The following is a 24,712-nucleotide window of genomic DNA, read 5'->3' as shown; positions in this document are numbered from 1 at the left end:
GTGTGTTGCACAGAAAAGCTTTTTTACAGCAGCGATTCACCTCAAGCCCAAATCCAGCCTAGAAGCACTGATAGGGAGTGAGATTGAGAGAGAGAGTGCAATTTTGGTTGTAGTATACAGCGACTGTGTGCTGCAGCACTGGTGTGTACAACAACTGAAAAGCTAATAGGAGCAAGCCAGTTAGGGTGAGCAGAGCATTAAAAGTGTATTGTCCTCTATTAAGTGTAGCCTGTGCGTAAATCTAAGTGGTGTACCATGTTGTTCCTGTTAAAGTCTTAAGGGCCTAGATACTGTGAAAGGCAAGCCAAAAGTACACACCTGCTGGTGTTGTGGACAAATACTGTTTTAAGCGTCCTGGAGCGCATTGTCCTCCCGTCATAAATGCATACCACATACGTACAGCTAAGTGGTGTACCATTTGATTCCTGTTAAAGTCTTAAGGGCCTAGATACTGTGAAAGGCCAGGCAAAAGTACATACCTGCTGGTGTTGCAAACAAATACTGTTTTAGTGGAGTGGAGCGTATTGTACTCCCCTCTTATACGCTCTAAGTGTGTTAGGCAGAGAAGTGCCAGGACATGCACAGAGGAGTGGCAGAGGCCTAAATTCATCAGGCCAAGGTCGCAGAAGACTAGGGAGCTGTGTGTCATACCCATCTTCTGTCGTTCCAGATGCTCCTGCTTCTCCTACTTCGAGTCAGTCATTCCGCCAGCAATCCATCGACGAAGCAATGTCCAAGAGTCAAGAGTATGCGCCCACTCATCCAACGGTGAAGAAGCTGAATGTGTGCCTGTCCAAGTTGCTGGTGCTGCTTTCCCTCCCTTTGCAAGTGGTGGACTCTGCATTTTTCAGAGAACTAATGGCTTGTGCCAAGCCGAGATGGAGAGTCCCAAGCCGTCATTGCTGTGCGAAGAAGGCAGTACCAGCCCTGCACAATTTTGTGGAACAGAAGGTGGGCCAGTCCTTCAGCTTGTCGGTATGTACAAAAGTGCATGGCAGCTCCGACATGTGGAGCTGTAACTGCAGTCTGGGACAATACATGTCCTTTTCGGCTGACTGGGTATATGGGGTTCCTGTACAGCCACAACAGAACTTGGACAGGTCACGCCGCTTCCGCCTCCACGCTCTCAGGCCGTTGGTCCTGTGACAGTGTGTGACTCTGCCTCCTCATCCTCCACCGTGTCCTCAGCCTCCACTGCACGGACAAGTCTCAGTGCCCCTCCAGCATACCATGTATGCAGGGCATGGCGGTGTCACACTGTTCTTCACATGGTTTGCCTTGGCGAATGGAGTCACACAGGGGAGGAACTGCTAAAAGTCAATCATCAAGAAATCGAATCATGGCTTACTCCACGAAAACTGGAAATGGGAACCATGGTGACCAACAACGAGTAGAGCATCTTGTCTGTGCTGCGACAAGGAAGCCTAAGATATGCATCCTGCATTCACTCTGGTTGTCAAGTGGTTTCTGAAGTGTTCCCCCCCCCCCCATCTGTAAGACATCCTAACAATGGGAAGGAAATTTTGCATGCACTTCAGCCACTCGTACACCGCAAAACCCACCCTCCTTGAGCTGCAGCGTCAGAACAGTATCCCCCACACATTGGAATTCCACCCTCCATATGTTGGAATGATTATACAGAGAAAAGCCATCACCGATTTCTTGATGAGCCAAGCGGATAGGGGGACTCCCCTGTGTAACTTCAATGTCAACCAGTGGCAGCTCATAGGTGACACCTTTTCGGCAAAAACCTGCCGTTACAAAACCCCTGATGGCCGAGACTAAATTGCATTGCAGCCTATGGGATTTTGTAACTGCCCGTTTGCACCCGTATATGCCCGTAATTCATTAAGGATGTTATACGGTGATGTGACATCGTGGCGGAAAAATTACTGCATGCAATTTTTTGGATCGCTAAAGTCCAAAAAAGAATAAAAACCGCCTGCAAATAACATCAACAAAATTGACAAAAAAATCGCCAGTGGCTCAACATGCTGCAATTACCGACGATCTGAAAAACACCAAAAAAGAGTGAAAAAACGCCAAAAGGACTAAAAAAAACTGCAAAGTGGAATAAGTATTTTGCGATTTCTCATTGATTTAAAGGAAAATTCGGCGAATTGTCCGAATCAATTTTTCAAAAATTCGCTCATCTCTATGGCAGAGGGCTGACTTGACTTCTTACTTCTGTGGCACATGGGTCCAGTAAAAAGGTCCATATGCTTACATTGCAATTGCCCCTTTACAATTTTAGCATTGCTTGGCCGCATGTGCAAGCTGCAGTCCCCTAAAAAGCTGTGCTGTACAGGGAAAAACTTTATTAGCATTAGTTATGGTGCACATTAGTTATGGTGCACAAGGCAGTCCATTTGTTGTCATTGTTTGTGGGTGTGTCACTGATCATATAGTAATGGTATGTTCTAGAGACACCAGATATAATTTATGTGAAATAAGAAATCCGCACATCATAAATTGTGACATTTCAGTCTTACAATGTGGACCTTCTTGAGTGTACTCAAAAAAGTGACAAAAATTACATATTAATGATCTCCCCAAACGGCTGTGGAATATAAACTAACAAATATAAAGACAATTAGAAAACAACTAATTGCAATTGTGCTACAAGTGAAAAAAAAAGACCTTGTCCGGCTTCATAAACTTATCAGAAAGTAAATGGGTCCAAACTCCCTATGGACAGAGACTAATACTAATGACAGAATATTACCTTAAAATAGAGGTTGCCATCATTCTATGTAATGTTGCGTCAAACCCTGTACAATTTTGAAGGCACGTAGGGATAGGATTTAAGAAAGAACCATCAATCTATGTATATGTATAAAACTCAATCCATGTATCTTTATGGGAGAGCTGGAGATACATCGTTCGGCAATCTCCGGCTCTCACATAGAGTTACATTCTGACTGCATCACTCTTGGACTGCAGAGATTACTCGGGACTTTTAGACATCCTGCCAACTGTCTGGGAGGGATACGAGGATGAGATATGAGGACGAGATATGAGGATGAGATATGAGGATGGGATATGCAGATGGGATATGCAGATGGGATATAAGGATGGGATATGAAAACGGGATATGAGGTCAGGTTTCCAGGTACTTTTTGTCTTATATGTCGTGCAAAAAGCCTTTATGTATTCTATACTCATTGATATGTACTCATTGATATGGAGAACATACATATGGATTTCTCCATCAATCATGTTTAACTAAAGACCTTAAAGCAGGTTGTGTGTGGTTTATAGCAGCTGAAGAAAGTTAGTTGAGCATATAGAGCTTTATCTGTGTGTAGTTATAGTGTTATCCTATGTTACCAAGACTTGAATCCAGCAGCACAATAAAGTTGTCAAACTTTAATGGTACTGAGATAATTCTCCTCATCTTATCTATACAGGGAAGCTTACAAATGACCTACAGAGAACAGAAAATATTAGTTACATGACTGGCCAAACTAATATAAGAATTTTAACATATATATATATATATAGATATATATATATATATATATATATATATACAGTGTGTATATATATATATATATATATATATATATATATATATACATAAATATTAAATATATAAATTAATACATAGAGTATTACTATGAATTATTATTATAATTATTATATTCATTATTATTATAATGAGTATTAAAATCATCATTATTATTATAAGTAGTAGTAGTAGTAGTAATATAAATAAAATAATAACTTAGTATACAGGCAAATAGCAGGATCCTTAAAGGGTCACTCTCATTAAAACTAATTTTTGCTAGTGTACTCCTTATAGTAAATGAAAAATATTTCTAATATACTTTGTTTTAAAAAAAAATTACGTTTTCTATGTTTTATTTGTGCTTAAAAAAGCTCAAGAGCACATTTTCCCCCAACTCATACACAGACTTTGGACCAAAGTCCAAACACAGGAAGTGCCACCTGGAGTGCTGAGGGGGGAGGGGGGTGTCCAGCCTCATCCAATAATAGCTCCTCTCACACATAACTGCCATATGCTGTTGGTTGGACCCCCCCCCCCCCCCTCAGCACTACAGGCGGCACTTCCTGTGTTTGGACTCTGGTCCAAAGTCTGCGTATGAGTTGGGGGAAAATGTGCTCTTGATCTTTTTTAAACACAAATAAAACCTAGAAAACTTCATTTTTTTTTAAACAAAGTATATTAGAAATATTTTTCATTTACCATAAGGAGTGCACTAGCAAAAATTAGTTTTAATGAGAGTGACCCTTTAAACAGCATCCAGGTCTACTAGTGCAAGGAAAATGTTGTTGTTTAAATAAAGGAGTCATAGTCTATATCACTGCTGGATTAGAGACGTGAAGGGCTAAAGTTAGAATCTCTGATAATTTAGACAGTGTGTGTGGGGGGGGATGTAAGAATCCTTGGTGGTTTAGGGCAATGAGTAGGTTATTCCTGCTGAGGATCCCTGGTTGTTAAGAGCATTATATTTGTGGTCGCAAGAGGCTGAGTGTCTTTTTCTCTGCTCTACTCTTGTGCAAAAGTGACACCAATGTGTCCAGCAGAGCTGGGAGGAAGAGAAGAGGCCGATGGACTGCTTGGGAGTCGGGAACAAGAGAAAGGAAGGTGAGTATGGTGTAATTTATTTTCTTTTTTTTATTGAAGAGGGAGACAATACCTACAGGCGTATGTCTACATGGGGATCCTACCTACTGCAAGGTGGCCTAAATACAGAGTAGGGAAAAAACTACAAGGGTGACCTACCTGCAGTGGGGATGCTACTTACAGGGAGACCTGCCTACAGGACCTACCTATCTATTTGGAACCTATGTAATGGGATAAACTACCTACTGGGGAAACCTATCTACCTGGTTGGATAGAAAAAATAAGGGAAGATGAATGACTGAACAGAGAAGACTTTACCCGTGAGTCACTGCATGTAACTGCACTGTAATATATAGGGTCTGTAAGGTCTGTACTGGTAGTAATAGCAGTCATGGTGTGTCTGTATTACTGAGACATTATGTTGTTGTAGATGTCGTTTTGTTGAGTAACAGTGTCAAAATTTATTCCTGTATGGTAGTAATGTTTGCTCCTGGTCTATAAACAACAATGTCATATGATAATTGTATATACACCAGTTAATGCTTTTTTATGCATATATGTGTGTAGAGAGAGATGTCCTTTGGGGCTTTTGTGCCTGAATTTTAAGACACACACACACAAACATATATATATAGCTATCTTAGTCTAGTGTTGGTAAAGGGTCTGTGTTACTTGTGGAGCCCTGATAGATTAACAGATCCATGCACTAGACATCCTTTATCTGATTCTGGGCAGAACCTGCAGTAAGTTAGTGCTATGTAAATGGACAAGGCATATGGAAAGAATGTGTGGTCTAGTTCTTGCATATCTCCATAATGTTCCTTTTAAAAAAAGTTGTCTGGTATAAATAAAACCGAAATAAAAGAACCCGACAGGAAACAATCATGGCAGTGCTGGATCTATCATAAAATGGTCACTAACAGTTTGAGAGACCCCAGTGACTGTCTACATACAGTCAGCGGTTTGGAGCTCCCACTGGTAGTTCCACCAGATTTCATAGAAGAAAAGTTCAGTATGCAGCTGTATTGTTCAGGTCAAAATGACAGACACATGAATGGAGCCCATTATAACACAATATGCTTGTTATATTCATAGGGGCCCCTCAAGCATTTGTTGCCAAAGGGCCAACAAACACCTGGATCTTGCCCTGTCTGGAAGCTTCTCAAACTAGAAAGATGCCTTCATCTCATGGCAGATCATACAGGGGCTGCAGAACTCAGCAGACGGGAGTCCTAAGTAGGATAAACATTTACATTCAGTGACACACAGGTGACGTCATCTGTGATTAGAGTCTTTCACTTTCCTTTTTTTCTGTCACGTTAGCACGTCACGTTTGCTACACATAGGCGTCACGTAGGGCAAGGAACAGTGAGTCTAAGGCTGACCCTGAACTCTTTACCTTCCTACTTGCAAAGTCACCCTAAGCAGTGACTCTACAACTGGGCGACAGTCCATACAATAACTAAAGTGCAGGGGCATAATGGTCAAAACAATAAACAGAACAGTACAAGGTTGGGAATACAAATCAGGAAACCAGAATACTGAATAATGTCAGGAATCCAAACTAGTTAAAAGATATCAGGGAATCATAGCAGCAAATACATCATCCTCAGGATCAAAGCAATGATACGGCAGATATAATATGGACAAGACAGGAGATAGACAGCTAAACTGAAGTCAGACAATATGTAGATCAGTGATCATTTGCAGATCACACTATAGATCAATGATCATGTACAGAGGACACTATAGATCAGTGATCATGTACAGAGAACACTATACATAAAAGATGCATAAGACAAAATACAAAAGTGCACAAATACTCACAGGTCTGAACACTGACCAAGATACTAAACAGATCAGGATATACTATAACTAAGAACCAAAGCTGACCCCTATGTTAGGAACAAAGCGAAGCTCAGGAAACAGATCTAACAATAGGAGGAACAGGAGTAAACTACAAACCCAAACTCTAATCATGGAGGGACACAAAATACGATATGCAATATCCAAATATCAAAGTTAGAGGCACACAACTACAGTATGTGGAACAGGACCTAACCTTGGAGGAATACGCAAAAAAAGCATGGAAACACGGGTAAAGATTCAGGATAATAGTAAAAGGTGTGAACACTAACCAAGACATAGGACTGGTAACAGGACAAATACAAGCCAAGCCCTAAAAAAACACAGTCCACTGGTAAAAGTAAATCAAGACTAAACTGATAAGCCATGGCTATGCAAAGTACATGTGCACAGACAAGGTGAATTCAATCAGCAGCCAATCCAGAAAGGATGGAGACCTAGAAATACAACCCCCTAGTTGCTGATTGGTCCAAGACTGTAATACACATCTTCTTTTCTTGGCCCAGACCATCATGTTGAATTCTTCAAGCTACGTCTCAGCTATGCAGAGTTTGATACCCAGACGACTGTGGATCCTCACCCCCTATACTAGCTCCAAATACAGCCACATACCGCGCTCCTAAATATATTACTGCCACATTCTGCAGCCCTGAATATAATACTGCCACTTACTGTGCCACTAAACATAATATTGCCTTACACTGTGACACTGTGCCCCTGAATATAATTCTGCAACAGTTTCCACTAAAACAATGAATAAAACCAATGTGCCTTTCAATGAACTGTGCCCTCATTGATGTGCCCCTGTCCCCCATAATGATTTGCCAATGTCCGTCCCCCTTAATGATGTGCCACTGTCCCCCATAATGATTTGCCACTGTCTCCGTTAATGATGTGCCACTGTCCCCATAATGATTTGCCACTGTCCCCATTAATGATGTACCATTGCCCCCTTAATGTTGTGCCACTGTCCTCCATAAAGAATAGCCACTGTCCCAATCAATGATGCTCCATGGTCTCCCAAGAATACTAATCTCTCCCAACTCCCATACAGCTTTACAGCTCTTTTAGTCAGACCTGACAAGCACAATGATGCAGGCAGTCTTTAATGTACTAAATGCATTGCAAACAAAAAGCACTAAACAGTGAATCAGTGAGCTGTGCATTCCCTTGTTGCTGCACTTCCATTATTCAATTGTATCATTGTCCTAAGGATACCTCCACCAGTTATTTTTTTTTAATGATCAGTTCAGGACAACAGACAGACTGATAGTGATGTGGTGAGAGAAACCGGTGGGGCCCCCTGGCCTAGGACAAGGTTTGTCAATTGTGACCCCTATTGCTATGCCACTTCTTTCTACTGTCTATTAGATTGCATGTTAGAGTATTAACTAATAAATTTCATAACTCACGATTACAAGAGAGACCTGAGGTGATGTCCAATGACGAGACTGGAGAGTAAAATGTCTATACACAACACACTATAAACCACCAACAAGGGGGTCACTAAACCCTAATTTCCAAACCACTATATAAAGTAATTATTTATTTACAAACACTTTATTAATAATATATAGAGAATGAAAAAGAAAATCCACACTTTAAAAACTCTGCTGTGTGTCTATATTCTCTCCAAATAGCCTATCACTGTAATGTTTTTAGAGGCTAAACTTGCTCAATAATTATGATTACTTTATATAGTACAAACAGGAAAGTCCGGTGTCCAATGCTATTAGGTTTATTAGGCATAAAATCAGGATGCAGGATGCAGAGTAATAGCCTACGCATTTCGGGTGTTAACCCTTAGTCATGGCATAAGATATATAAAAAAAAATCCAAACATTTTATAACATACATACATGTCATGTGATTTTGTTTAAGGTAATATACAAAATACGGAATGGATTTATAAACACATAGTAAAAAAGGTTGCTCCCACATTCCCAAACTGGATTACAACAGATTAGAATGCAGCCTGCCATTAGTTTGGGAGGAAGGTTACTCATGGGCCACTTGTGATGTGACAGCGCTGTATTCGTCTATACCCTGGGGGGAGGGTCTGCGGGCCTTGTCCAAGCATATGAACGCATACAGCAATTACTCTCCTGATCTGAAGGAGTACATTTTGGAAGCCACACAAATTTTGTTGGAAAATTATTATTTTTTATGTTTAATGGCATGTACTTCTTTCAGATCAGGGGAGCATCAATGGGCGCAAAATACTCACCCTCATTTGCGAACATTTTTATGTCGCAATGGGAGGAGTCATACATCTTTTCATCCCATAATCCATTTATTGACTCACTAAAGTGGATTGGACGTTATATTGATGATCTGGTAATAATTTGGAGGGATATGGAGCCAAGGTTCTGGGAATTTGTACAGTATATGAACAATAATAATTTGAACCTAAGATTTACGGCTTCTTTTTCCCGTTCAAGTATACCTTTTTTGGATATCAGGTTTTCACATGAGGGTACACATATTATTACATGATTTTTTATCTTATGCCATGACTAAGGGTTAACACCCGAACCGCGTAGGCTATTGCTCTGTATCCTGCATCCTGATTTTATGCCTAATAAACCTAATAGCATTGGACACCGTGTGCTGGACTTTCCTGTTTGTACTAGTTAACTGGACGGGACACGCTAACCGCCAGTCCGGGCACAGGTGGAGCTGTTGGAGATTTGGAGCTGTCTGCATCTACTCTACTTAATATAATGGTTGGGAAATTAGGGTTTAGTGACCACCTTCTTGGTGGTTTCTAGTGTGCTGAAGTGGAATTTACCCTCCAACCATAGGTCTCTCATTTTGTTGTTAAATGTCTATACACTACCCTCGTATGGGGGCCTTATATTCTAACACATTCTTGTACTTTAAAGGGGTACTCTAGTGGAAAACCTTTTTTTTTTTTTTCTGGTGCCAGAAAGTTTAACAGATTTGTAAATTACTTCTATAAAAAAAATCTTAATCCTTCCAGTACTTATCAGTTGCTGTATGTTCCAGAGGAAGTAGAGTTGTTCTTTCCAGTCCGACCACAGTGCTCTCTGCTGACACCTCTGTCCATGTCAGGAACTGTCCAGAGTAGGAGCAAATCCTCATATGAAACCTCTCCTGTCAGCAGAGAGCACTGTGGTCAGACTGAAAAGAACAACAACAAAGAACTCAACTTCCTCTGGAACATACAGAAGCTGATAAGTACTGAAAGGATTATGATTTTTTAATAGACGTAATTTACAAATCTGTTTAATTTTTTGAAACCAGGTGATTTGAAAAATGTTTTCCACCGGAATACCCCTTAAAGGCTCCTTTCACAGTGGCCGGTGAGGTGTATGTGTTGGAGTACTTCCTGAGAGGCATCCGTCATACAAAGAATCCACTGTTAAAAAAAAAAAACATACGGTATACTGTGCACTTTAGTATACTTTTTTACTGGATCCTGCTCTATTATATAGTACAGAGGGCTGCACTATTCCATCTAGCAAACAAACAGAAACCAGTTGAGCAAAGATTAAAATTATTTATGGGGGCCTCTATCAGGTGCATGGAGTCTATGAATATGTTTACCAACTGTGTCAGAAATTTTCCCTATGCATTAAGCAAATGGAGACCATAACCATGGTATGAAACCAAATAACATGCTATGGAATATTTCACAAGTGTTTTTTAAACAATAGATACAGAAAGAATAGTATACAGTGATCCCTCAACTTACAATGGCCTCAACATACAATAGTTTCAACATACAATGGTCTTTTCTGGACCATTGTACCTTGAAACCAGACTCAACATACAATGCTACAGACAGTCCAGATCTGTGAACCGTGTCCATGGCTGGAAGAACTGACCAATTGTAAAACCCCTGTATTACTGAAGTGTATGCACTGACTGGTGTCTGGTAGCGCCCCATACAGTACAGGGACATATTACATGTTCTGTACTCTTTACCTGTGCCAGGGTTACCTTCTCCTTTAGACATCAGGTAAGGGCGGCTCCATGTTACTTTTTTTTAGGACATTGCGTGTTCTGTACAAGACCCTGAAGAAGCTTTTGTCCTCTACATAGACCAGTGTTTCCCAAAGAAGGTGCCTCCAGCTGTTGCAAAACTCCGGGCATGCTGGGAGTTGTAGTTTTGCAACAGCTGGAGGCACCCTGGTTGGGAAACACTGAAACAGACAGTGATTTACAGCTCCCAGCAGATCTTTCTTACTTTTATATGTAAGGATTTGCTTTATCTATATTAGTTATCTACTTATTTATCACTTTTTCCTATTTTTGGATGACATTTTGGTGGCTTCAGGGCCAATTACCAGGTTTCCATAGAGTTCTGGTCTCAACATACAATGGTTTCAACATACAATGGTCGTCCTGGAACCAATTCATATTGTAACTTGAGGGACCACGGTATACTATATATTCATATATATATATATATATATATATATATATATATATATATATAGTCAATGTAAGATATAGATGTTATTGTTGATAGTGTTTACTTACTGTTGTATAATGGTTTATTGTGGTTTATTAAAAAAAAAATCAGTCACTGTACTCATGGAACTGTGTTGTGTTCTCTTTAGTGTTGTGTAAACTGTAAAATTCTGGAAGAGCGAGTTTTGAGCAGGCACTGGAAATGTAGGCACTATATCTGACCGGCTCTGAGGAATGTGTTCAGAGTGTTTTTTAACTGTACTAACAGGGTGACTGGTTCTCAAGGTCTGTCATGTGACTGTGTATATAGATGTGGCTTAGTAAATGGTGAATAAATATAGAACTGTAAAATAAAGTAGGGAAGTACTGTATCAGAGACCTACGACCTGGAAGCAATCACCACTAAAAAGGGATATAGGTCAACAATAATGAGGGGCATTTATGAAAGTTTGCTTAGGTATGCAATTTTTTAGTTTGTTCATTCTGCTTACGTGTGCCAAATTTACTGTATTGTTACACGGCGTTAATAAATTTTTCCCAGATAAGAGGCAAAAACGGGGTTTTTTTTCTCACCTAAGTGAAAACAATAGTCGGTTTCTGTTATTTAAGCCAAGGTTCAGATGGAGTATATTTAGTAGGTTTTTAAAACCTTAGCAACTTTTTTGCGAATGTCGCGGTTGATAAATTTCCAACTAAGGCAAGTCAAAATTGTAAAAACGCTTATGTACGTCGATTTGAAAAAAAAAATGCTTTTCTCGCTCTCGTGGCAGATTGTCGCACGAAAAAAGACAATGGCGCAATGGCGAATTTTTTGCAACAATTTCATGCGAAAAAACTCTGGTAAATCGGTTGATAAATCGGTCAATAAGTGTAAGTGAAAGTAAAACTATAAATATCTATGTGTGGATGAATTGTGTAGCGGTGATAGGGAATAGGAGAAAGGAGAGCTCAGACTATAAGGTAGATTGGAAAAGAAAAGAAGAGATAAAAAAAAGTGGGGAGAAAATAAAATAAAAGGTGAATAAAAGCACTTGATAGAAGAGAGAGAGAAGGAAATACTAGGAAAAAGACAAGTAGGTGATCCCCAAATGTGCACTTAAAAAAGGATTGGACAATGCTCTTGTAGATTGGACAATGCTCTTGTAGATTGGACAATGCTCTTGTAGATTGGACAATGCTCTTGTAGATTGGACAATGTTGTTGTAGATTGGACTATGCTCTTGTAGATTGGACAATGCTCCTGTAGATTGGACAATGCTCCTGTAGATTGGACAATGCTCCTGTAGATTGGACAATGCTCTTGTAGATTGGACAATGCTCTTGTAGATTGGACAATGCTCCTGTAGATTGGACAATGCTCCTGTAGATTGGACAATGCTCTTGTAGATTGGACAATGCTCTTGTAGATTGGACAATGCTCTTGTAGATTGGACAATGCTCTTGTAGATTGGACAATGCTCTTGTAGATTGGACAATGTTCTTGTAGATTGGACAATGCTCTTGTAGATTGGACAATGCTCCTGTAGATTGGACAATGCTCCTGTAGATTGGACAATGCTCCTGTAGATTGGACAATGCTCTTGTAGATTGGACAATGCTCTTGTAGATTGGACAATGCTCTTGTAGATTGGACAATGCTCTTGTAGATTGGACAATGCTCTTGTAGATTGGACAATGCTCTTGTAGCGTTATAACAATAAAATACACTTTATTTATACTGAAGATTAAACAAATGCAAATCAGGGAGAGTGCTTGGCCCTAGTGCTATGACTCTCCTAGATAAGAGTAGTCACATGTATCATATATACAATAATACAATCAGTAGTTAAAATAATAAATATCACACATGACTGTGGGTCACTATATGAATGCAACAATCACTTGGTAGTAAAATTCTCCCACCCCTTTTTTCCCTTGTACCTTGGAGACTATATAAAGTCCAGCTATAGTTCTTATCACAGTAAGACTACTGAGGAAGGACCTATAGGGTCCGAAACGAGTTTGGTCTGTTATACAGCCAACGACTATGCCATCAGTCAGTATATGAAGCACTACTGCAACCAGGCTACGTATCTATAGCCGTATTTATTGCACAACATCATCTTCATTGTGCGCCCCCCCCCCCCCCCCCCCCACGAGGGCGCACTTTTCACCATTTCACAGACATCAGGATTCATTCACCGCCAACTGCTCTGGCAAGAATACAGTCCGAGCGGAGACTCCGACTGCAGCTGGAGCGGACAACAGCAAGACTACACAGGAGTACGGGTGAGAGGTACAAAGTACCTATAACTATCTTTACCTTCAGTTACACCCGAGACTGCTTTGCAACGGCCGCAGTGCCGTTACTTAAACAGATTTGTAAATTACTTCTATTAAAAAATCTTAATCCTTCCAATAGTTATTAGCTTCTGAAGTTGAGTTGCAGTTTTCTGTCTAACTGCTTTCTGATGACTCACGTCCCGGGAGCTGTCCAGTTTCTATGGGGATATTTTCCCATCATGCAAGGGATATTCTCCCATCATGCACAGCTCCCGGGACGTGACATCATCATTGAGCAGTTAGACAGAAGACTTCAGAAGCTAATAACTATTGGAAGGATTAAGATTTTTTATTAAAAGTACAAAGTTCAAGTAAATTACAAAAACACCATCAATAAACAGGCATCGTAGGAAACGCGGTTGTCGATAGGGTACACACATATGATGCGTACCATCACTATATAAATTCAGGTATTCAGTAACAAGACAGGATGTTGAATACATTAAAGTGAATAGTTAAAGACATGACAATTCAAACATCAACTAGTCAACTCAAGGTACATGGTACAAGCTTCTATGTGATCAGGGTAGGTACAATCAACAACAATGTGGTTGGTGTAAGCAACATATGGGAAGAAGAGGAGATGAGGACAGAAAGAAGGAGGAAGAAGAGACAGGAAGGGGTTCCAAAGGGACAGAAGGGAATGGGAACGAGGAAGACTACTAGGTTCGTAAGAAAGAGGTTGTTAGACTTACCCAGCGGGTCAGGAGGGCTTCAGAACAACATGGCAAAGCAATGAGGCAAAGCAATGAGGCATGGTGGCTATTTGTGAAAAATGGGCTGTTTAGGTAGAGGGAGCACCGGAAACCGGGCGTGCTGTAGGGCTTGGGGGACATATGTTTCCGAGTGAAAGATGCATGGACGTATAGTCCCTAGAGGATGTAAAATGTGTCCAAGGGTGCCAGACGGTGTTGTATTTGTCTATCTGATTTTTGGAGTCGGCTAGCAATTCTTCCATCCTGTGTAGATGGGAGGATTCTTGGAGCCAAGAGGTAATGGATGGGGGAAGTTGTGATTTCCAAAGTCTTGGAATTACCGTTCTGGCCGCAAGCAACAGAAACGATATTAGTTTGGCCGTGTGCTTGGGAATGTGAGCAGGAAGGATGGTGAGTAGGATGACTTCTGGCGGGGGGGGGAGCTGGGTCAATGTGATACGATGTATTATATCTATAACTTGAGTCCAGTATGTAGATAAGTGGGGGCAGGTCAGCCAAACATGAAGCATAGTGCCACCTACACCTCCACATCTCCAGCACGTATCTGGAAAATCGGGATAGAATTTGGCGAGTAAGGCTGGCACTCTGTACCATTTCGTTAGAACTTTATAGTTGATTTCTTGTGCTTTACAAGAGATGGAGGTGTGGTGGCACCGATTCAGAGCCCTGGTCCAGTCCTCCTCCGCGAACCGATGTCCTATTTCTTTTTCCCAGCCTAACCGGAATGGGAGCGGATCGGTTGTAATTTCATGTATGAGGAGAGAGTAAAGGACACTGATTTTATGGTTGATTTTATGCGAGGAAACACAGAGGTTTTCAAAGTTGGTGAGTGGACGATGAAGTGATAGCTTCCTTTTGTTAGACAGGTAAAAGTGACTGAGTTGTGCGTATTGAAAGAGTAAGTGGGTAGTCACCTCGGTCTCCTGTAAGAGATCAGGTAGGCTTTTCAACGATGTCTGAGATATTAATTTGGAAAAACAAGTGCCATCTCCCCTTTGGAAGGTGAGGAAGGGGCTCGTGGATAAGGCCGGGGGAAAAGCCGGGTTGTCAAACAATGGGGTAAGGGGGCCGTCTGGGGAGAAGAGCGAAAGATGACTAAGATATGTATTGCGAGTGCGAATGATTGAGTTAAGGACAGCCGGGAGACTGGCCACATCTTTAGTGGAAGAGATGTATGGCGGGAGCCAAAGTAAGAATTTGGGGTTTTGATTCAATATAGTACCCTCAAATTGTACCCATTGTTTGTCTGTATAATGGTGAAAGCAATCTAGTACGCGGGAGAGGACTGCAGCCAGGTAATATGAGAGAGGGTCAGGCATCGCCAAACCCCCCGGATTAAGATTTTTTAATAGAAGTAATTTACAAGCCTGTTTAACTTTCCGGAGCCAGTTGATATATAAAAAAAAGTTTTTGCCTGGAATGCCCCTTTAACTACTGATTGTATTATTGCATTTATGATATGTGTGACTACTCTTATCTAGGAGATTCATAGCGAAGGGCCCAGCACTAGTGTTGAGCGGCATAGGCCATATTCGAATTCGCGAATATTCGCGAATATATGGACGAATATTCGTCATATATTCGCGAATATTCGCATATTCGTTATATTTCCGTTTTATTTTCGCATATGCGAACATTCGCGTATGCGAAAATTAACATGTGAAAATTAGCATATACAAAATTTACATTTGCGAAAATTCGTATATGCGAAAATTAGCATATGCTAATTTTCGCATATGCGAATTTTTGCATGGCAGTCTCACACAGTAGTATTACAGCCTTCTTTACACCACACAAGCTGGAAGCAGAGAGGGGTGATCACTGTGATGTGTACTGTGAAGAAAAAAAAAAAAAAAAAAAAACAAAAAACGAATATTCGTAATTACGAATATATAGCGCTATATTCGCGAAATTCGCGAATTCGCGAATATGCGATATTCGCGAATAATATTCGAATTGCGAATATTCGCGAGCAACACTACCCAGCACTCTCCCTGATTTGCATTTGTTTAATGAATGTTAATCTTCATTATAAATAAAGTGTATTTTATTGTTATAACGCTACAAGAGCATTGTACAATGCTTTTTTAAGTGCACATTTGGGGATCTCCTTTTTGACTTTTTTTTTTTTTATCTCTTCTTTCCTTTTCCAATCTACCTTATAGTCTGAGCTCTCCTTTCTCCTATTTCCTATCATCTCTACACAATTCAACCACACATAGATATTTAGTGTTTTACTTTCACTTATTTTTATTAACCTATATGCCTTTTTAGCAGTGATTGCATCCAGGTCGTAGGTTTCTGATACAGTACTTCCCAACTTTATTTTACAATTCTATATTTATTCACCATTTACTAAGCCACATCTATATACACAGTCATATGACAGATCTTGAGAACCAGTCACCCTGTTTTTATATTTCTTCTAATTTTGCCCGGGTGTAGTGGAGATTGCACCCAGACTAGAGTTCTCGGTCATTACACAGATAGGGGGAGATTTATCAAAACCTGTGCAGAGGAAGAGTGGTGCAGTTGCCCATAGCAACCAATCAGATTGCTCCTTTCATTTTCCACAGGCCTCTAAAGAGGCCTGTGGAAAATGAAAGAAGCAATCTGATTGGTTGCTATGGGCAACTGCACCACTCTTCCTCTGCACAGATTTTGATAAATCTCCCCCATAGAGTACAATCTTTATTTTCTAAAATTCAGTTTTTTTTAACTGGATGACTACCTCTTTACCACCAGAATTTCTCATTGATTTATGATAATAAGCCGATTTCCGCTCCACAATGGCAGCACTCAAGTACTTGGGATAAAATAGGAGTGTAAAGTCAACTGTAGGAGGTTGATACCAAAGGTAAATGGGGATTTATAGGGAATGTATCATCAGAAAATGCATATTATTTAAAAAGGTCCTTCTGTTTGATAAATGATTAATAGTTGTAAAATGCATCAAATAATCGGTCTTGTGTATACCTTACCGGGTACCTGAAGCCATTACTAGAGGGAGTTTAGGAGCACATTACACACTTATGTTACTATTGAGTTCAGTATTCCTCTTTGAATATTCATAGTGCGCATGGGCTCTTAGAAAAAGTTTCAGGACCTACATGATCATAAAAGTTAGAGATTCACTTTTAGGCTAGGATTCCACTTGGTTTTTTGTTCTGCGTTTTTTGGGATTAAAAAAAACGCCAGAAAAAAACGCCAGAAAAAAACCCCAGTGCAATGTCCTGCGTCTGGCGTTTTTTCTGCGTTTTTTGGTATTTTGTTTGGTACCCAAAATTTGTTGGGTACCAAAAAAAAAAAAAGGATGCTGCAGTGATGGAAAAATTTTTATTAAATGAAATGTATAATAATTTTATAACAAACTTTTTATTATTTTTTAATAAAGTGTGTGTTTCACTTTTTTTTCTCTATTTTTGAAATGTTTTAGGTAGTACTACTACTCCCAGCATGGAACACACTGTTCCATGCTTGGAGTAGTAGTACCTGTAGTAATAGACAGATCGCCCCGGGTCTCAGTCCTGACACCCGATGCGATCGTCCATTATATAGCACAGATGCCGCTGTGTACAGCGCTCACATCTCTGCACTATACTCCGGCAAGTGATGTCATTCATATTTCCCACCCAGAGCTGTGATTGGCCGGAGGGTTGCAGCCAATCACAGCTCTGAGAGAAATATGAATGAATGAGTGGCCGGCCCAAAGTATAGTGCAGAGCAGGGATGCGAGCACTGTATACAGCCGCTCCATCTCTGCTATAGACAGGACGATCACAGCGGGTGTCAGTAGTGACATCCACTGTGATGTCTGCAGGTACTACTATTCCCAACATGGAGAACACTCTACTCCATGCTGGGAGCTGTAGTACCTGCATTAATAGACAGATCACAGCAAGTGTAACTTCTGACACCTTCGATCTGACTTCGATCTGTCTATTAATGCAGATACTACAGCTCCCAGCATGAGGCAGAGTGTGCTCCATGATGGGAGTAGTATTACCTGCAGTTATGGAAAGATCACGGCGGATATCACTCCTCCTGACACCCGCTGTGATCCACCTGTATAATGTATAGATACAGCGTCCACTCTCCTATGGTCCCCTGCATGGCCGTATATATACACACATTCCTATTTCTCATTTCTCAGAGAGCTGTGATTGGCTGGAACCATCTGGCCAATCACAGCTCTGTGGGAAATATGAACAGGTGTATATATATACGTCAGGGCAGGGGACCATAGAAGAGTGGCCGCCGCATCTATATATTATACAGAAAGATCGCAGCGGGCGATCTGTCTATTAGTACAGGTACTACTACTCCCATCATGGAACAGTGTGTTCCATGCTGGGAGTAGTAGTACTAACTGAAAAAAATTAAAAAATAAAGAAAAAAAAGTGAAAAACACACACACAATACATTTTTAGAATTGTCGGCTACATTTTTATTTCCCCGCACACATAACTTGATCCCTGTTTAGAAAGTTAGACATTTTTTTTTTTGATAAAAAAATATTAATTTTGTTAGATAATATTTTTTCCTTCACTACTGTATCTTTTTTTAATTAATTTTTTAATGGTACCCTACGAAATTTTATTCAAAACCGGTATCTCCATCACTTTTTTGGATCGCTAAAAGTCCAAAAAAGATTAAAAACCGCCCGCAAAAACGCCAAAGTTAAACCCCACATATCGTTTTTCTTGGCGTTTTCTCACTCCCATAGACTTCTATTGGAGCAAAATGCCACGATTTTGACTAAAAACGCCAGTTTGAGCTACAGACAGCGTTTTTTTTAGAAAACGCAAAGGAGCTGAAAAAAATGCCAAAAAAGTGAAAAAATGGCAAAAGGATTAAAAAAAATGCCAAAGTGAAAAAACGCCAAGTGGAATAAGAAATTTGCTAACATCTGGCCGCAGCGTTTTTTGGCCCAAAAAAACGCCATGCGGCAGTGTTGGCGTTTAAAAAAAAAAAAAAAAAAAAAAAGTGGAATCCTAGCCTTAGAAAGGTGCTCGTCCACCGAAACGTTACATTGGTTGTTACAAATAAATGCTCTTTGCTTAAACCCCAGCCTCTTCTAAATTTTTATGTATTTTAAGTTACAATAAGGCTAAGTTTCCATTTGGTTTTTTCTCTGGCAGTTTTTGGAATACTGATACTGCAGTTTTTGAGCCAAAGTCAGAAGTGGATCAGTAAGGGAGGATAAGTGTAAGTCCTTCCTTTATATTTCCCATTCCTTATGGATCCACTTCTGACTTTGGCTCAAAAACTGCAGTGGCAGTATTCCAAAAACTGCCAGAAAAAAAAACAAGTGGAAACTTAGCCTTATTGTAACTTAAAATACATAAAAATTTAGAAGAGGCTGGGGTTTAAGCAAAGTTATGTTGAAGTTGACCTTGAAACGTGTTACCATCTAGAAGATTGTATACATGATCTTTGTGCACATGAATGGAAGTACACAGTACTAGGAGTAAGTAGTGTTTAGCCCTGTTTCAACCTTTCCTTTTATATGGAATATTCTTTGGAATTATTTTTTATGATTTTTATATTACTTATACAATTATAATTGTTATTGTTCAGTGGATGATTATTATGTGCCACACCCTAGCAGTAGTAGAACAGACAATGCAGCAACAACACAGTAACACAATAAGAGACTGATTGCACAAGATCAGATGGTGGATCATAATGACCTTAGATGTACCTGCTCTGGCATGTGTGTTTGATTATGTGGTGTGTAGCTATAGTGATCAGTTACCTTTTACAAACACAGTTAAAAGAGAATGTCAAGTCAGTTAATGTTTGCATTAGTATTATGTTGATTTTTTCCCCCTTTTTTTTTAAAGGAGTGCTCAGGTGGAAGAAAAAAAAAAAAATATATATATATATATAGGTTTTTTTTTTCAGATCAACTGATGGCAAAAAGTTAAACAGATTTGTAAATTTTATATAAAAAAAGAAGTTTTAGTGATGTGCAGCTCAAAAATAAATTAGTCGAGGCTATATGGGAGGTACTTACACCCAAACAAGTACCAATTTAATAACTATAGAAAGGAAAAAAGAGGGTACCATAAGCCTCTAGACTAATACCATAAAATGGTACATGATGATAACCAAATATATATAAAAGAACTGTGCTTCACTTTCATGATGAAAACATTTATTTGTAAAATAATTGCAAAAAGGTAACATTAATAACAACCTCCTTTCACAGGGCCCTTGTGAGGAGGTGTTAAAACATATACAGAATAATAGAAAACAGTAAAATCTTAATAAACCTCTATGTATTGTTATAATCCGCTAATTCGACATTTAATATACCGGCATAGATCGCTTCTCATATGAAATGAATTGCAGTCAATATCCATGTACAGTTCAAATTAAGGTGATTATTATATAATTTATGCGGTTATTGGATTGCGTTAATCATATGGTAATCTTTATCTCCTCTAAACGCGTTTCAGGGTACTTTAATCTCGACCCTTTCCTCAGTAGAGATGTATTATAAGTGAAGCTCAAAGTCCTTTATATATAGTACCTGTCTGATTGTAGCAGGTGTATTTTTTTTTTGGTCTGTTACAAATAGCGGAATGGAACAGAGACTTGCAAAATATACATTTAGAAGCAATGTATAGACATCATAAATAAACATAATACCAGCACAGATATTGTAACAAATATAAACCAGATTGTATAATAGGAAAAAATAAAATAAAAATTATGTACGGTATATAGAGTAAATACAAATAAAGATAAATGTGAAAATTGAAAAATGAATAGAGAGTAATAAAAATATGCAACATGCGTAAAAATAATAAAAATAAATATGAAAATAAAATAAAGATAAAATAAAAATAAAAATCTAAATAAATATAAATAAAAATAAATATAAAAAGATTTTACTGTTTTATATTATTCTGTATATGTTTTAACACCTCCTCACAAGGGCCCTGTGAAAGGAGGTTGGTAGTAATGCTACTTTTTTGCAATTATTATTTCCTTTCTAGATTTGTAAATTACTTCCATTGAAAAATCATAATCCTTCCAGTACTTCTTAGCAGCTGTATACTACAGAGGAAATTCTTTTATTTTGGCATTTCTTTTCTGTCTGACCACAGAGATCTCTGCTGTCCTCTGTCCATTTTAGGAACTTTCCAGAGCAGGAGAAAATCCCCATAGCAAACCTATCCTGCTCTGGACAGTTCCTGACATGGACAGAGCTGTCAGTAGAGAGCAATGTGGTCATGACAGAAAGGAAATCCAATAAGAAAATAATTTCCTCTTTAGTATACAGCCGCTAATAAGTACTGGAAGGATTAAGAATTTTTAACAGAAGTAATTTACAAATCTGTTTAACTTTCCGGCACCAGTTGATTTAAAAAAAAAAAAAATGTTTTCCACCCCTTTTAATTTTATGAGAATGATAAACAGGAAGGCTTAAAGATACAATGATGTCCAAAGTTTTGATCATTCAAGGTCTCAATGGTGCAACCCCACAATAAGTAGTACAAGGGGGGGAAAGTGCGCAGTTATGGGCTTCACTCCCAAGCTCATAGCCATTTCCTTCCTAAGGCCCAATAGACTTATAATGTGGCCATCTAGTGGAGCCAGGTGAAGATCATTGAAAGCCAAGGAGCTAAGCTCATAACTTGAGATGAGCGAACTTACAGTAAATTCGATTAGTCACGAACTTCTCAGCTCGGCAGTTGATGACTTATCCTGCGTAAATTAGTTCAGCCTTCAAGTGCTCCGGTGGAATGTATCCACCTTTTCCAGCCCACGGGAGTACCTGAAAGCTGAACTAATTTATGCAGGATAAGTCATCAACTGCCGAGCCGAGAAGTTCGTGACGAATCGAATTTACTGTAAGTTCGCTCATCTCTACTCATAACCACATGTTTCTCCTCACTAGTTCTACTGATCATAGGAAATGCAGCACTGAGACCCCAACCAATGTCTTTTGACATGTTCCTATAACTCAGATAGCCTGTTCATGCTAAGATCTGAGGGTGATAGGAGTGAGATTGCTGCTAAACACTTCCTTTAAGGGGGTACTCCCCTGGAAAACATTTTTTTTAATCAATTTGTGCCAGAAAGTTAAACAGATTTGTAAATTACTTCTATTTTAAAATCGTAATCCTTCCAGTACTTATCAGCTGCTATATGCTCCACAGGAAGTTCTTTTCTTTTTGAATTTCCTTTCTGTCCGACCACAGTGCTCTCTGCTGACACCTCTGTCCATGTCAGGAACTGTCCAGAGCAGGATAGGTTTGCTATGGGGATTTGCTCCTGCTCTGGACAGTTCCTAAAATGGGCAGAGGTGTCAGCAGAGAGCACTTTGGACAGACAGAAAGGAAATTCAAAAAAAAAAGAGCTTCCTCTGGAACATACATCAGCTGATAAGTACTGAAAGGGTTAAGACTTTTTAAATAGAAATATGTTTAACTTTCTGGCACCAATTGATTTAAAAAAATTATAATTTCCAGTGGAGTACCCCTTTAATGTTTTTCACTTGATTTCACCTGTATTGAAGGCAATGACAAGCAATATACAACATTTGGGGCATTCTCTCTCAGTTATTTTAGTATTGTGCTATTGCTATTATATAGAAGATCCCTGTGGGTATACATATTATGTCGCCCTACTGTTGCAGTGTTTAGGAGCATTTTAAGTATTTTTAAATGTAATGTCCCAATATCTAGTTGTTTTAATTAACTTGATATTTTTTGTGTATTCTACTTGGTTTACATTGGGTGTGCATCATTATGGTGTTTTTTTTCTTTGTGTATAGTTTACATGGGATGCATCATATAGCACCCTGCTTGTGTTTATTTGACCGGTGAACCCCCTTCTTCTTTGCTGAAGGTGTCTTTGGATAAAACATGTTTGCTTCAAGATAAAGTGAATATTAATTAAAAAAAATGACATAAAAAACTGTATTAACTGATGTTTATATTATTTTTCTACTACATTTTTGTTTTGCTTTTTGCCTTTAGAACAACTCCATGAACCTTCAAATGTGAAAGTAGAATCCAGGAACTTCAGTCTCTTCCTCACATGGCTTCCAGCATCAAAAAATTCTTTATTAGTAACCTACAAAGTACAGCATACCATAGATGTCACTGATCCAACTGGGCAAGTATATGCAACATTATCTGCATAGTCCTTTCTTTATCTGTTGATCTGCAGAGGATAAAGTAACATGCTTCCTAAATTAAAGTGATAGAGTCAAATGGACTTCAAAGTTGCGGTGGGTCTTTTGCGGTGCTGACTCGGAACAGGCATATCAGGTTAGTATAAAAGGTTTATTAAAATGCAACGCGTTTCACCGCACATGCGTGGCTTCATCATGCCTGATGAAGCCGCATGTGCGGTGAAACGCGTTGCATTTTAATAAACCTTTTATACTCACCTGATGTGCCTGTCACGAGTCAGCGCCGCAAAAGACCCACCGCACCTTTGAAGTCCATTTGTCTCTATCTACTTGGTTGGGAGGCTGCAGACCGGGCTCTAACAATCCTCATACGCTGTTCATTGTTGTGTGTGTGTCCACACAACCACCTGGGGTAAGAGACTTTAAAAAGAATCCTTCTACCAATACCTACCCAGTCGGTTTTACGCTATGGAGTTTTCATAAATCAAAGTAGCTGCCACCAAGAAGTTCATGTGGTAATACACTTAAATGTTCACTGTTGTTTCAAACAACTTCCCTTTGTGTGATAGCCTATATGACTCCTAACATATTTTTTAAATTGCTTCATTTGACAAAAATCATTTCTCATCCCAGATATAAAGCTATAATGTCTTGGTCACTAGGTGTCTCCCTTCTCTGATTAATTTGAATGACGGCAAGCTCAGAACAGTGCTGCAGAATATGTTGGCCAGTGCCGGACTGACCTGTCTCCTGCATGGATTATAAATTGGGAAGTTTGGGCAGCCATCCAAACCCCTACTTTAAAAACTGCTTACTAGTCCCGGATCCCTAGGCCAGCAAGTGCCACTAAGATGAGGTAGGCCGCAGACATCTTCAGGCTGGGAGCAGATTGTGACCCCTACCGTGGCACAGACCATGACATCACTCGTCAGTGCCACATGCACCAGAGCAGATGAAGGAGGAATCAGTAGGCTGCTGTTTTGTGCAGAGAGAAAGTAGTTATTTCTTTTTTTTTATTATTCTAGCAGGTACCAGGACTACCTGCCTACTGGGGGGTCTAATCCTGGGACTACATGCATACTGGGGGGGTCAGATCATTGGACTACATGCCTACTGGGGGATGAGGAGATTAATCTGAGGACTTCCAACCTACCTTGGGGGGGGGGGGGATGCTAATCTAGGGACTACCTGCTTCCTACCTGGTGTTTAGGGGACTGTTTAGTTTATCTGGGGCTGTTTACCTACTGGGGTGAGACTATTTTACATATAAGGGGGTGGACTGTTTTGCTAATCTGGGGAGCTCCCACACCTAACTGCTGGGGGAGACATTCTCAATAGGGGACCTACGTAACTTCCTGTTTTTATCGTATGGAGCACCAAGGTAGTTATTGGGGGACTATAGATGATGAGATTGTATACAGATGAGATGCGTGCTAGAAAAGACACAAAACTAATATTTTTTTTTCAGATCATTCGGCAGAGGAGCATAATGGTCGTGATGGAAGTTAAAGACAGACTAATATGGGGGGGGGGGGGGTGCAGATCTAAAATTCATCCTGAGGCTCATGGAATTTTAGTTACACCTCTGGCTCCAAGCCTGTAAAATTGTTGCAGGCCGGCACA

The 24,712-nt window shown here is 39.6% G+C and overlaps 1 protein-coding gene across 4 annotated transcripts in view; it reads left to right on the top strand.

The window, feature by feature from the left end:
- IFNLR1 (interferon lambda receptor 1) overlaps nucleotides 1-24,712 on the top strand; it is a 62,092-nt gene that overhangs the window by 14,033 nt on the left and 23,347 nt on the right. Inside the window, exons 2-3 of one of the 4 annotated variants that reach the window (XM_056557036.1) lie at nucleotides 671-951; nucleotides 22,932-23,070. In XM_056557036.1, coding sequence (XP_056413011.1) covers nucleotides 879-951; nucleotides 22,932-23,070 — 212 coding nt within the window. In that variant the 5' untranslated portion in view covers nucleotides 671-878. Of the gene's footprint in view, nucleotides 1-670; nucleotides 976-4,490; nucleotides 4,613-22,931; nucleotides 23,071-24,712 lie in introns of those variants that run through there. The other 3 variants (XM_056557035.1, XM_056557038.1, XM_056557037.1) reach the window with 3 other exon arrangements.

This window comes from Hyla sarda, chromosome 2 (assembly GCF_029499605.1).
Source record: "Hyla sarda isolate aHylSar1 chromosome 2, aHylSar1.hap1, whole genome shotgun sequence".
NCBI lineage: Eukaryota > Metazoa > Chordata > Amphibia > Anura > Hylidae > Hyla > Hyla sarda.
This window is presented reverse-complemented; position numbering and strand designations above follow the sequence as displayed.